The following is a 12,555-nucleotide window of genomic DNA, read 5'->3' as shown; positions in this document are numbered from 1 at the left end:
TCACTGAGAATTCGGTCGGCAGTCATCATCTCTTGAGTCTCGATTGGTTACTGGTTAATTACCGGTCAAGTTCGTAGGCGGGTCGAAAAGGGATTGGCATAAAATGAAGTCCCTGGCTACCCCGGCCCGGTTTGGAACGTCACGTCACGGTCCAAACTCAATCGGCATTTCCCGTTTTTTCATCCGCTTACTCACCTCCAGGCTACTGTGAGTGGATTGAATATCTATAATTCCAATGGTGCCGGTGAGTTATGGTAACTCTCTGGCAGATGTATGATACCGTTTCTTTTCAGTTGTTCTATTCAAGGCTTTCCTTCGAACCTAAAGTCCTCTTCGACATCCTGCTCCGATCCATTTAGTAGGATGGAAGAGTAGCAAAAACGTACGCACAGCCCACCACGGTATATCTTTCCCACTACCAATAGCGCCTTCGACTAGACTCTCTTGCATTCCATCCGTCATCGCCCGCCACCTCTGCGTCTCAGGATCCTCAGCAACTTTCTTCATGTCGGCCTTGTAATCAATACCAGTGTACTTCATATTAGCAATGAGCAGATGAAGTGGCGCATAATAATGTATGGAGTAATCGACGATATGGGCACGTTCAAGCGCCGCAAGGACGCCAGGCCACACGGCGGCGTGACATTCTCTGTATTCTGCCTCGGAAGATGGCTTCAACTGAATCGCCATTTTGATAAGCATGCGGGACCATGAAAAGGATGAGTAGGACTTACTTTGACAAGTTGACAGATACGCTTTGGGGTCGACATGGTACAAGGCTTCGATTGTTAAGGCCTGGGTGAAATACTTATCCTCCAGTATCGAGCGGCCCGGAGAATCCACTGGTCGTTCTCATGACACTCGAACTTCTCAGTAAGAACGGTCCAATATCAGCTGACTTTCCAAGATTTTATACGATACAGATATGGCTACTCCAACTCAAGTAGTGGCTCGCATTATATATAAAATCCTCATCGAACGCTGAATCTTGGCTTTTGACAAGTTATCTCTTGACTATCTTTATCGCACCAAGTTTAAAAATCTTGTCAACCGGACCTGCTGCACTTGTTCTGGTGTACCCTCCAGCCTTCGACCAAGATACCATCCCAGAAAGTGATCTAGGCGGCCTGTTGTGTGACGTACTAGCAAAGAATCAGTTGGAGCATGATCTGGGCCGCGGGTAATATCTAGTCTGTCCCTTTGGAAACGAACTCTTATGGTGAATAGGTCTCTTCTGGAACACCCTACCCTGTCCGTTTTGCTGCTCATATCGAAAAGCGACTAGCAGAGACGAGGAAAATCGATGATACCTCGTAGGCATAGAGACTGCGAACTACCAGCGCATCAATATGCGTTTCTTGGAATCAAATTCTGAGCTTCTAGTACAACGGTCCGATCGATCTTTTGTGATTGATCTATCCGGGATCCCAGATGCAGACGGAAAACCGCCCAATTATACTCTGGCTACGGGAAAGATATCAAAGGAAATGGCTGTTTTCCTTGACGTCGCCTTCTGGGGCTATTTCTCTGCTGAAGAAGTTAAGCGGCAACAGGTTCAATATTAAAGCGGACAAGGTCGCGTTTGTCGACTTTTTCCATGTTTATCTTGCGCCCGGGAAAAGTCTGAAAGGGGAGGAAGCATGGTCAAACCTGGGAATGCGACTGATGGGTTGGTACGATTGAGTCTGGATGGAGGCCACGATGTTACGTGGAGTGAAGATGGGAAAAAGATCTTTTGGTTTTTGGGTGTGCACAAGTTTCTTCCGCTTTCCCTTTGTTTGTCATCTCTAAGCCGTTGGTTGGTCTAGGTCCGTATTTACACTTCCTGGAGGTGTCTAAACTGAGCAGGTGCACCTCGACAATCCGGAAGGATCATCTTACTTTCGGCATTGACTGCGTCAAAAATCTCTTGGAGTACCAAGAAATCGTTGTTGAGCACTCGACTGATATCTCATGGTTGAAGAAGGATGTCGCTAGTACCGCTTCGCATCCGGAATCTGATCTCCTTGTTCTTTATAACGCTACCCTGCTGACGATGGAAACGGGGGAGTTTGAGAAGGACTTGGTTCGTGAGGCATTGTTGGTCATTCGGGGAGGTGTCATCACTACTGCTGCGGCATTGAGCACTGTTGTTATACCGACAGGAGGCTACTGTTATCGATATGCACGGAGGTCGGTAATTCGTACCCTTTTATTAGCTTACTTTACTAAAGAGATACTCACACAGCAACTATTGTGCCAGGATTTTTCGATTACATGCTCATTGGGATGGATTTGAGAATCCCATGCCTGCAAAGTCCTGGGAGATGGAACTTACTTAGCGTTTGGTGTTACGACATTGCACAAGTAGGTATTATGCTCATTTCCTCATGTTCATGATTTTCTATTCATTCCTTGTAATAGCCCTAGCGCTTCCACTGTGGATGGATTCATTGAATGAAGCAGAGTTGAACGAGGCCATTTGTTGGTCCCGGATATTCCAAATTGGCGATGTCATATATGGCGCGGGGGATCCTGGGTACCACCGCGGATATGGATGAAGCATACTCTACTCTTATCAGGATCAAGGCTGAAGGTGGACCGATCAGTACATCGTATAAGAATTATAATCAGCCTTTCCGGTGAGCTTTTTCAATAAATTTTTCTGCCTCCTCGGCTAGTTAACGTTTATATTTTTCAAGTGCATCTCGGCAGCGGCTTCTACTTGCTGCTCGCAATCTGAGCATGTTATGTGTCCCGGAGTGGTATGAATTATGATTGGGATTTGACTTATATTTTGGATAGTGGGATGATGGACTTGTCCTTTTGACATCTTGGCTGACGGGTTTCATGCAGGATGACAACGGTCGAGCATCCTATCCCAGTCCCTACATTGTATGATGATGTTTTGATGCTGTACGCCAACAATGGTACTGGTGCCTCTCTCACGCATCTCGTTAATTATGGAGGAGCACTTAGGTGAACAATTTGTCTGGGCTACAGAAGACGTCCCAAATGATCCTAAGTAAGCGTCAAGCCGCTGTGGTAACAGACCCTAATCCCCGAATCCCCTGGCAGATTAAGAAAGTTCGTACGGCACGATATTTTGGAAGGTCTGACGGAGTCCACATCGAGGCCGTGGTCATGTTGGTCTGGTTCACACTCTTAGTTTCATCCGTTATTAACACTCTCATAATGTTTAGCATATGCTCTGTTCAATACCTCGGCATCGTTTGCCAAGATGGTTCGTATGGGACTGGAGACGCGTATCGGTGCTCATGGAGAGCCTCCGTTGGATTTAAATTACTATGCCGACATGTTCTTTATACAACAAGGCGGGCTAAGCAATTAGGAGGTATGTGCCGAGCCCTTAGTAGTACTCAGAAATCGCTTTATACTTTCTCCCAGGTGTATAAGGCGGCGACATCGAATGCTGCGCAGACATTGGGTGTCTTCTTCCGTCGGATCCCTACGTGCTGGGAAGCTGGCTGATTTTGTTGTCTACCTCACTGAGGTGGACATCTTGAATGGCCCTATGAACGAGTCGAGGAAGCTTAGCTACGTAGCTCAAGGTGGAATGATTTGGAACGGTCTGTGAGTGTCTTCGTTACTTTATAGGTCTATGTGCTCTAGAAGGAATCCGAGTCAATACTTTTACTCTCGTCGCGCTCGTGCGTCGACCTTCATACTTGTCATTTGTCGTCGGATACGATGTGCATGTCGTTGAGCGGTGTGTAATCCGATCTAATACTCTAAGAGATGATGTCGACTTTAGGTGAGAAGTTGCCAACAGCTAGATGCCTTTCAAGGATGCCGGTGATCTTCGTTGCCAAAAACCGTTACAGTTGCCGTAAGAAGCAGTCGGCACCTTGAAGTGGATGTTTACTAGTATTACGACTCATCTTCATCTGTTCGTCTTCCTTTATGTGTTCCCACAATATTCAGCACCCCTACAGAGAAAAGCACGGGACATAGTCATGCGAGGCTGAACTTCGCTAACCTAGCTTGATTCTCCGATGTTCTCGAGGCGTCTTTTTGTCTTTTCTGTTTTTTACTGGCCCGTCTTTGCTACACCAACTGCTAATGATTGGAAAAATTTGGCTGATTCACTCGACGGACGACTTCATACGACTCTCCCTTTTGCAGCTTCGTGCTTCTCGACTGTAAATGGGGTACCAGACACACCCAGCGAGATCGAATGCGCTGAAGTTCAGGCTGATTATGCCAATGCGACCGTCCGATCCTCACATTTCAGCGCGTATATGATGGTGAGTGCGATCAGCTTGATCAATGGTGCCGTGCTTACAGCACCGACTAACACGACCAGCCGCAATGGGAGACCTGTCAACGAACCTCCGAGAGATGCCTACTCGATCCTTCCAATACCAGCAACCCGGCTGCCTTCGAAGGGAGTGACTGTCTTCAAGGAAGCGTGCCTGCACATTATGTAGTGTTTCCCTTTTGATTTCTAAGAGACACACTCACTGCCTCCAACAGATTGATGTACAAAGTGCTGAAGATGTTCGAAAAGCCCTTGAATTTTCCAAAGCCACGGGCATACCCTTGTCTATTAAAGCATCTGGTCATGATTACAAGGGCAGGTCGAGCCTACGCAGGCTCACTTTCAGTTATGGGTTTGTCATATTTTTTGATCATGTGTTCGAAGGCCCGCTGACCGACGAGTGTTCCTTTTCCGAGACCCGAAATCTCGACAGTGTATGTTGGTTCAACTCGTCCAAGTCACAATTCGGCCGAGCTCATTGTCCTTTTGTCTTAGTTGAAATATTCGGCAGATTTCGTCCCGGAAGGAGGAAACAAGAGTTATCGGGCTATAACCATGGGGGTATGCTCACCTAGAATCGAACAGCATACAACGTTTATTCAATTCTCTGTATAGGCCGGTGTACCATTTCAGGATGTTTATGAGTTTGCTGACGCAAATAACGTCACCATCATCGGTGCCTACCATCAAACGGTAACACCCAGCGGCGGATGGGTTATGGCAAGTAACTCGAGACTTGATCAGATAACTTATACACTGATTTACGCCATTCAGGGCGGCGGCCATAGTGTCCTTACGCCTGTTTACGGCTTTGGCGTAGACCGTGTGGTTCGTTATTCATTCCCAACCTCCGGTTATTTTACGCCGCCACTCATGTATGGATAAGCTTCAATTCAAGATTGTTACGCCTGATGGAAAGTTTCGAGTTGCGAATGAATTCCAACACCCTGATCTCTTCTGGGCGCTTCGAGGTGGGGGTGGATCGACTTTTGGCGTCGTTCTAGAGTCTACCATGCTCGTACAGCCACAGAATGAGTCTCATAGTGTAAGCGGTCTGCGTCGGATGCCGTGGATTCTAATAACGAAAGGCTAGCGCTGCCATATCATTTCCGCAAACAGCTGAGAATGGTGTGCCCTTTCTGAAACTCCTCGTGGACCATACATACAGATGGGGAACTGAAGGGTGGGGTGGCCATATGAGGGTACGTTTGCAGTTGTTCTACTGCACGTCCTTGGAATTTGTTTACAGTATTTCCATAGTCTAACGGCATAATCAATGTCAATCCTCTACTAACTCTGGAGGAGGCGCAGGTATCTGTTCAGCCCATCGTCGATTATGCTCTTGCGCAAAACGGAACAGCTGTAGTAGAAGAGCTTCCTTCTTGGATGACGTTCTTCACAAAATATGTTTTATCCGCTGAAGCTGCGAGTTGATGATTCTCCATGTTTATAGCGTACGCCCACTGACACTCTTTCCAGGGCGTCGGTGTAGAGACTACTCTTGGAAGTCGCTTGATACCTGCCGAAAAGTTTACCACTGACAGTGGCAAGGCTGAGTTACTCGACATTCTAACTAGGATGGTACAGCAGTTCTCGATTAACCCTTATATCCGAGTGGTCGGATCTCAATTCTTGTACAATTATACCGAAGGATCCACCAGTGTTACTCCAGCGTGGCGAAATGCGCTGTGGCATGTCCGTAATGTTTCCATGCTATTTTACGTTATTAACCTATGCAAAAAGATGTCGTTGTCTAGGACATTTAGCTGGAACTCTACGGCTCAAGATATGCGAAGTCAATACGAATCCGTGAGCACCATCACTCAATCGTTGAGAGATTTTTCGCCAGAATCCGGTGTATACCTCGTGAGTGATATCGACTACGCTGTCACCTCTCCATTCCTCATGAGTGTCACTATAGAATGAGTGTGACGTATATGAGCCCAACCACGAAGGTACGCGCTCTATCTCTTCAGGTAGTATTTACTCGTATCAACACGATCATAGAAGCCTTTTGGGGATCCAACTGTTGGAGTTTCAAGTGTCGTGCATCACAGCGCAGTTGACGTCGGGATCATCGGTTGTCAGGGTTAGTCAGGCAAGAACTCGTTTATTACATCCTGTTGCTTCTATTAGTGTACACGGCGAGTAGATAAATAGGTAGTCGAATGAAGACAACCCTCGCCTGTTTGCGAGGGTTCCCTGCTATATCCGGGTGAGCGGCTGGAGAATTACCGCTTATCTCAACACCAACTATGCCCGGCTGGTTCAGATAAAGAAAAAATAGTGGGTGGTACACATGCTATCCGCAAGTTCTCGTACTGACTCGAAAGTCAAGCGATCCTTTCCATTTGTTAGATTGTTGGATGTGCGGTAAGCGGCTCTTTGTCACTTTCGATGCCTGATTTGCGTCCTGAGGTACAACTATTAGTTGGATGGAAGGGTTCCTTGGATGAGCGCTATTCGTGTTATTTGTGAAGAATTCGTTTATTACGGAATCAGGACAACAGCGGGCTAGCTGTCTGGGAGAGCGTCGCGAACGGAAGTACTAATTAGTGCCTGGATTCCGAGTTAATTCTGCCCTAATATGCGTGGTGACCCTGCTTCCAGATTAAGTTATGCGATGCTTGTACGGAAAGCATCAGTCCGACAGATTAACTTGCCTTGTCGATCTCCCTCGGTAGAGTCAGCCATAACGTGTACGTCCCCTGGAGCCTCAGATGGGAAAATCCGGCCGATCTTCTCATGAACTACCATCTCCGATCCAAGAAAAACAAATGCTGTAACGTGATAGCTTCCCGTTGAAGAATCGGACTGTGCGATCTCCAAATCGCGTCGCAACATTTCATTCGCGAAGATCAGTTGTAGTGCAGATTGGTGGAATTGGGCATCTGTGTGCAGAGAGATTTCCACGTTCTTTTTATCCTGTTTAGGATCGATTGGCGCCCGTTTTGAGACGAGTGGGGATATGCGGATAATACCCTCTCGATGGGATTCACCTATGTCATGCGTTTGCAGTCTTTGCGTTCCATCGATTCTCAAGCACTTCTTCAGCGCACTCCGGCCTCAGTGTCAGCGCGTACAGTAAGTCACAATCCATTGCTTTGTACGATACAAGTAAACTATGATTCCGAAAATTAGATAAGCGTAGTGAGAGCGGTAGCATTGTACAAATGATGACACTGAAGGAGCAACGAGAAATCATGAACCATACCCTCCTCCCTCAGATCGACCACTTTTGTCAGATAGACTACTTAGTAAGCGTTCCGGGAGATGAATAACGGACTAACCTTCATGGAGGACCAGTCCACGACGCACTGCTTGACTTGGGCATCGATGCTCTCTTTACAATCTTCACAGGACACGTGCTGCTTCAACGCGCCCATAGTGGACTCGATGTATCTAACGGACATGTCTTTGAAAAATTGGAGATCCCATATCCTTGAGTATCTTCAACAGTCTTGCAGGATATACTTACCGGGTCGGGCGTCCCAGATGAGGTAGGCGGCAGACAGGGCCCATGCCCTGGAAATTCCAGTCTGGTCTGAGACACTGCAGGTAGGGATCGAGAGATGAGGTTTCGGAGGCCGGATCAATATATTTTTGAGAGCATCTATTCGCCTACTATGAAGATCATAGAGGCGCTTGAGGTAAACAGCTCCCATGCGCATGGCCTGTTCCTCTGTGATTGTATCAAGCTTGGCGGAGAGAAGGTGCGAAGGAAGCCGCTTCAGCCAGTTCGAAAAGATTATAATGGGCGGCAAGTACGTAGACGTCGAGGGGATGAAGAGGCATATGAAAACGAATGAGTTCAAATAGTGGTTGGGTAGGCTTTACGTAGCGGTTAGGTTGGATTCCGTACTTTTCGAGCTCGTCTACTGCTGCGACCAGGACATTGAAAGCTGGGCGGTAATCGGCGATAGGTTTACCATAAATCGTCAGGAGCACGACGTTCAGAATGTCTGATTGCTCTGGAATATTTAAGATGGGAATTCCAGGATCTGGCTGGGTGGCGGTGCTCCGAGTGGCGAGCAAGGATGCAAAACCATTACTTGATGCGTCGTAAAGCACGTTGAGATGAACGTGGAATTGAACGTTATCAGACGAGATAAGGATGATATCCGTAGGATGGCTTGTCATTCCGGGAAAGAAAGTTGTGGAAACATCCACGAATCTTTCCTTGCTCTCGTTGGGACCTTCGTCTGAAGACTTTTGAAGATTAGTACCCGTTGAGACCTTAAAAAGGGTGTATATACCGGCGGCGTTAAAGGCTCATCGGTGGTTTCTTGTGCGCTCGCCGGCGCAGGTCCCCGAACCAGGTGGCTGGGTACTCTGATGGTCATCTTATCGGACGGATCGCAAGACTAGACAGAGAGAAAGCTATCAAGTCGTCCTGGTGGCGAATGAAACCAAACTTACTGCTTCAGTAGAAACAACGTCGATAAAAGGATTCAGGTCAAGTGGGGAGGGAAGACACCCAACAATTTCTGATTTATCTTCTGAAGGGAATTGAAGTAATTCATGACCGGATTGCATCGTCATGGACAGAGAGGCAGAGCAGTGGGAACGGTCCATGGGAATGCAATACTCCAAAGTAACGTCATTGGGACACGGGTTGACATTCAGTCGAACCGAAACATGCGATGATCACGGGCCAAGTTTGCAGAGCAAAAGGGGCCAGCATTGTATAAAAGGCGGGCATACACGAGTGTGCTTACTCGAAGGGGTGTGTGAAAACACAAGCATGCGAAGATGTGCCAAAAAGGAAATTATCCGCCGTAGTTTGGTTGGATCCTTGTGCACAAATAAGTTGAAAATTTTCAACTTGGAATCTAACCACCAGTGGGTAAGTCCTTTTCTGTTTTTTTCTATAGGATGAAACGCACTGGGCTCTGAATTTACCTTGTTGTAATGCACTACGCTTACGAGCGGCGGCTTAGAAACCCGTTAACTGACTTTTTCATCATTGTCTGGCTCTTTTTCTGCGTGACGCTCACAATTTTTCAACAGGATGGCGGATCCGGCGGTGCAAGTAAGCACATTACACGATGAAATGGCTACGAGCATTTCATCTGTCCGAGAAGTCATTCAAGATCTCGCATCCAAGTACGTCGTGTCGCCTCTACGCACTTCCAAGACTGAATGTAACAGTTGTTCCCAGACCGAATGACACGTCTGATGGAATATCCCTTCTATCACTGAAGAATCATGTCCTGCTCAGTTATATGCAGTCTCTACTATTGCTGTCATGCCGTAGAGTCCCTTTCACACAGTCTCGCAACCTAGATCTCCTCCGCAACAGCCATTCAGTGACCCGGATCGTGATACCCGTGGAGACGGACCTGGGGACCTTGTGGACTCCTTGATAGAAGGCAGAATTATGCTCGAGAAAATTAAAGTTTTAGAGAGGCAGAATGCGGTACCAAACTGACAAGCTGGTTCGTCTTGCCAAAGACGATACTGCTGTGGATGCAACCAATGGTAAGCGCTGAACTTTGTGTCATTTGCTGCCCCTAAAGTTGCTATCGCAGATCCGCTGGCGTTCCGACCTAACCCCGGGAATCCTCATTGACGACAACGATGACGACGTGTCAGAGGGTGAAGAAGAAGGGAATGATGGGCCAACTGCTTCGAGCGACGGGATCTATCGTCCTCCGCGGTTGGCTCCCACACCTTACATCCCTACTTCGAAAGACAAAAATAAGAAGAGGGCACCGATACCTACGACGCTTAGCGCTCTGCGGGATGCTGATCCCACGCTTCCTTATACCGAATCCACATCTGGATTGGGCTCGACGCCGTCCCTCAATAACCAGTCGTCCCGTGCGCGGTACCTCAAGCGCCTGACCGAATTTGAAGAAGAACAGTTCGGACGAGTCATGCTCAGCAAGAAGGAGGCGCGGAGACGGAGACGGGACGAAGAAGCTCTTGCTATGGGTGGTGGCCTTAGCGGCGTCGGTGAAGAGGGCAAGGGTCGCGTCCGCCGTGGAGGGAGAGGGTTTGACGATGAATTTGCCGATGTTCTGCGCGATGTTGACCGTGGGAATGGACGTGGAGGTGACGGCTACGATGAGCTCAGGCAGCGAAGTAAACGTGGATCAGTCCTTGAGAGAAGCAGGGATGCTAGGAGGGAGTCTCTGCCGATAGAGGACGATGCGCCGATGAAGAAAAGGAAGCGCTCGAGATTCGAGATGGAGAGAAAAGCCGTGAAGAAAAGGAAATAGGTTATTTTTTGTCGCTTCGCACAGTTTTGAATATTTTCAGTTATATTGAAGACGATAAAGTCCTTGCCAGAACCAATTTTCTTATTTTTGACATTGCTTGAAGCTCAAGACAAGATGTCAAAGCACTCACCGCGCCACTGGAAGGCCTCGATGCCTATCTGTTTCCCTCCTTGTTAATATATAACAGAAGATTGTCTATTATTTTACTCGCTTTTCTCACACCCGTCTTTTTTTCGTGATGTTAGAGACGTCGAGGTCGTTATGGGCGGTACTCAAGAAAGTGAGCACCGCCGCGCTCCGGGCCGATTCTCCGATATTGATGCGAAGGCTGGCCTGTGACAAAGGGCACGGTACCGCTCTCCATCCGTCCACCACGATGGGCAAGACCAAGGCCTTCATTGCAAAGCTTTTTGACCTCGAGGAGAGGCGACCCAGCTCACCAAAGCCTGTCGACAACGAGCCACCAGTCGAGGCTTTCAACAACCTCACCACTCACGAACCTCGGCTGTCGCCTGCACGGCCCAGCCATGCAACGACGCACTCATTCATTGGCGGGTTCAAACCGCTACCGCGGCCTCCAGCAATGCAGATGCCCCAGCCGGCGGTGTCTCTTACCATGCGGCATGCCTTGAATCTACCAGAGGATCCTCCGAGGGCCCATTCAGCTCCAGAAATTCCCCGGCGACAGTATGCTGTGCCTTCATCGACCCCCGGTTCGCCCTCGCCCTCAGCGCGAACCTCAGCGTCAGCTGCAGGGTCAAAAACGGGGCGACCACGCGCGTCGTCAACGCCTCCCGATCCAAACGCGCCTCCAGATACCCAATGTTCGGGTGTCACAAAGGCGGGAAGGCGATGCACGCGACAAGTGAAGAATGGCGGAGCGGCGCTTCCTGGAGTGGAACGGTTCTGTTTCCAGCATACGAAAGAGCTTCTTGATCCTAGTGGATTTTACGCTCGACGGAAAGGCGCTGAAGGGTCAGAGTGGGTGGATTTTGCAGGTACGTATTTGCCGGTCTTGTTACGCGTGTCTGCATTCGTTGTCTTACCCCAGATTATATCCCTTCGTATCTTGCTCCAGATACGCAAGTGGCTCTACGCGTAGAGATGGAAAAAGCGCGTTCTCAGTCCGATGTTGAGGGGTACATCTATACCTTCGAGATTCGGAACCCCGATGATAGCAAGACTATTCAGCTCAAAGTCGGGACGTGCGGTCAATGTCGTGAAAAGATTGAATGAGTGGGGCAAGCAGTGTGGTTCGAAGGAGCAGGTTCTCAGAGGTTTCTATCCTGGCTCTGTCGGGGATGGCGGAGATGAGACTTCGCTGATGAAAGGACGCGTAATTTTGCCGGAGGGCGGGAACGAGGATGTGTGGTGTCACCGGCTGGGTGAGTTCGTTGGCATGGACTCGTCTATGGTCTGACGACTGGTTTAGAACGGTTGATACACCTGGAATTGGCGGACCTAGCAGTGAATGCGGCCTACCTCCAGCCGGGCTGGAAGCCGTTTTCGAAAGGGAAAGGGAAGGGTCCGGCCCAATCTAAGGCGGGTCCACGAGCTAGTACCGGGAGTATTCCCCACCGAATCGCCTTCTGTTTCCTCTCCGAAGAGGAGAAATGGTCGAGGTGGAAGGGTGGGTAATGGTAATGGTGGGCAGGGCCAGCCGTGTAAGGATTGTAAGTTTGGTTCATACCATCACGCATGAAGCTCGTTTCATGAAAGTCTATCTAGGTGGGACCATTCATAAAGAGATCTTCGAGTTTCAGCGTATTACGTCGGGTCCCTACACGGGGAGAGAGTGGGATGGCATTGTGAAGAAAGTTATAGAAGAGTGGGGAGTGTTTGTGCGAACGTACGTGTAAGCGATGGACTCGTTTTTTATCCTGCATTTGTTCTGTTATCATGTACATGCTTTGTTTGCAATCTCTGTTGCTGTAGCCTCATGTATTTATTATTTGTATCATTGCTGAGCAGAATGGAATCATTTCTATGGCATTGAGTAGTAGTGGCAGGAAGGTTACGGTTCTTTGGGTGCGTGGAGACGAACCGGTGAATTGCTTGCTACTTTTTCTG

General features: G+C 48.5%; 6 protein-coding genes across 6 annotated transcripts; 4 read left to right on the top strand and 2 right to left on the bottom strand.

Moving 5' to 3' along the window:
• Nucleotides 1–170: 170 nt before the first annotated feature.
• Nucleotides 171–1,100, bottom strand: EV420DRAFT_364734 (rhamnose mutarotase). Its single transcript, XM_060481855.1, has 4 exons — nucleotides 735–1,100; nucleotides 391–678; nucleotides 281–341; nucleotides 171–224 (listed from the first exon to the last, which is right to left on the bottom strand). Exons 1-3 carry the CDS (start codon nucleotides 768–770, stop codon nucleotides 303–305), a joined length of 363 nt encoding a protein of 120 aa, XP_060330831.1. The 5' UTR covers nucleotides 771–1,100; the 3' UTR covers nucleotides 171–224; nucleotides 281–302.
• A 355-nt stretch (nucleotides 1,101–1,455) lies between these two features.
• On the top strand, nucleotides 1,456–2,586 carry EV420DRAFT_364695 (uncharacterized protein). The gene is made up of 4 exons (XM_060481854.1): nucleotides 1,456–1,746; nucleotides 1,809–2,172; nucleotides 2,228–2,346; nucleotides 2,404–2,586. Exons 1-3 carry the CDS (start codon nucleotides 1,641–1,643, stop codon nucleotides 2,319–2,321), a joined length of 564 nt encoding a protein of 187 aa, XP_060330830.1. The 5' UTR covers nucleotides 1,456–1,640; the 3' UTR covers nucleotides 2,322–2,346; nucleotides 2,404–2,586.
• Nucleotides 2,587–3,995: 1,409 nt separating this feature from the next.
• Nucleotides 3,996–6,739, top strand: EV420DRAFT_1270395 (FAD-binding domain-containing protein; the record flags this gene model as incomplete). The annotated part of the gene is made up of 14 exons (XM_060467569.1): nucleotides 3,996–4,247; nucleotides 4,307–4,426; nucleotides 4,477–4,635; nucleotides 4,757–4,822; nucleotides 4,877–5,089; nucleotides 5,148–5,306; nucleotides 5,350–5,463; nucleotides 5,522–5,690; nucleotides 5,754–5,956; nucleotides 6,005–6,127; nucleotides 6,183–6,216; nucleotides 6,269–6,295; nucleotides 6,575–6,634; nucleotides 6,693–6,739. The coding sequence occupies 14 exons, from the start codon at nucleotides 3,996–3,998 to the stop codon at nucleotides 6,737–6,739; spliced, it is 1,746 nt and encodes a 581-aa protein (XP_060330829.1).
• Nucleotides 6,740–7,515: 776 nt separating this feature from the next.
• On the bottom strand, nucleotides 7,516–8,604 carry EV420DRAFT_1620711 (uncharacterized protein; the record flags this gene model as incomplete). Its single annotated transcript, XM_060475603.1, has 5 exons — nucleotides 7,516–7,676; nucleotides 7,740–7,989; nucleotides 8,030–8,163; nucleotides 8,191–8,497; nucleotides 8,518–8,604. The coding sequence occupies 5 exons, from the start codon at nucleotides 8,602–8,604 to the stop codon at nucleotides 7,516–7,518; spliced, it is 939 nt and encodes a 312-aa protein (XP_060330828.1).
• Nucleotides 8,605–9,047: 443 nt separating this feature from the next.
• EV420DRAFT_1543100 (uncharacterized protein) lies at nucleotides 9,048–10,767 on the top strand. The gene is made up of 5 exons (XM_060473191.1): nucleotides 9,048–9,367; nucleotides 9,423–9,514; nucleotides 9,535–9,614; nucleotides 9,667–9,742; nucleotides 9,857–10,767. Exons 1-5 carry the CDS (start codon nucleotides 9,273–9,275, stop codon nucleotides 10,483–10,485), a joined length of 972 nt encoding a protein of 323 aa, XP_060330827.1. The 5' UTR covers nucleotides 9,048–9,272; the 3' UTR covers nucleotides 10,486–10,767.
• Nucleotides 10,768–10,813: 46 nt separating this feature from the next.
• On the top strand, nucleotides 10,814–12,477 carry EV420DRAFT_1543096 (uncharacterized protein; the record flags this gene model as incomplete). The annotated part of the gene is made up of 6 exons (XM_060473190.1): nucleotides 10,814–11,483; nucleotides 11,537–11,690; nucleotides 11,713–11,870; nucleotides 11,918–12,031; nucleotides 12,054–12,158; nucleotides 12,214–12,477. Coding segments are annotated over 6 exons (1,332 nt in total), but the record flags the coding sequence as incomplete, so codon positions are not given.
• Between the last annotated feature and the right edge of the window lie 78 nt (nucleotides 12,478–12,555).

The sequence above is a fragment of the Desarmillaria tabescens genome (genome assembly GCF_030435595.1).
Source record: "Desarmillaria tabescens strain CCBAS 213 chromosome Unknown EV420scaffold_17, whole genome shotgun sequence".
NCBI classification, from domain to species: domain Eukaryota; kingdom Fungi; phylum Basidiomycota; class Agaricomycetes; order Agaricales; family Physalacriaceae; genus Desarmillaria; species Desarmillaria tabescens.
This window is presented reverse-complemented; position numbering and strand designations above follow the sequence as displayed.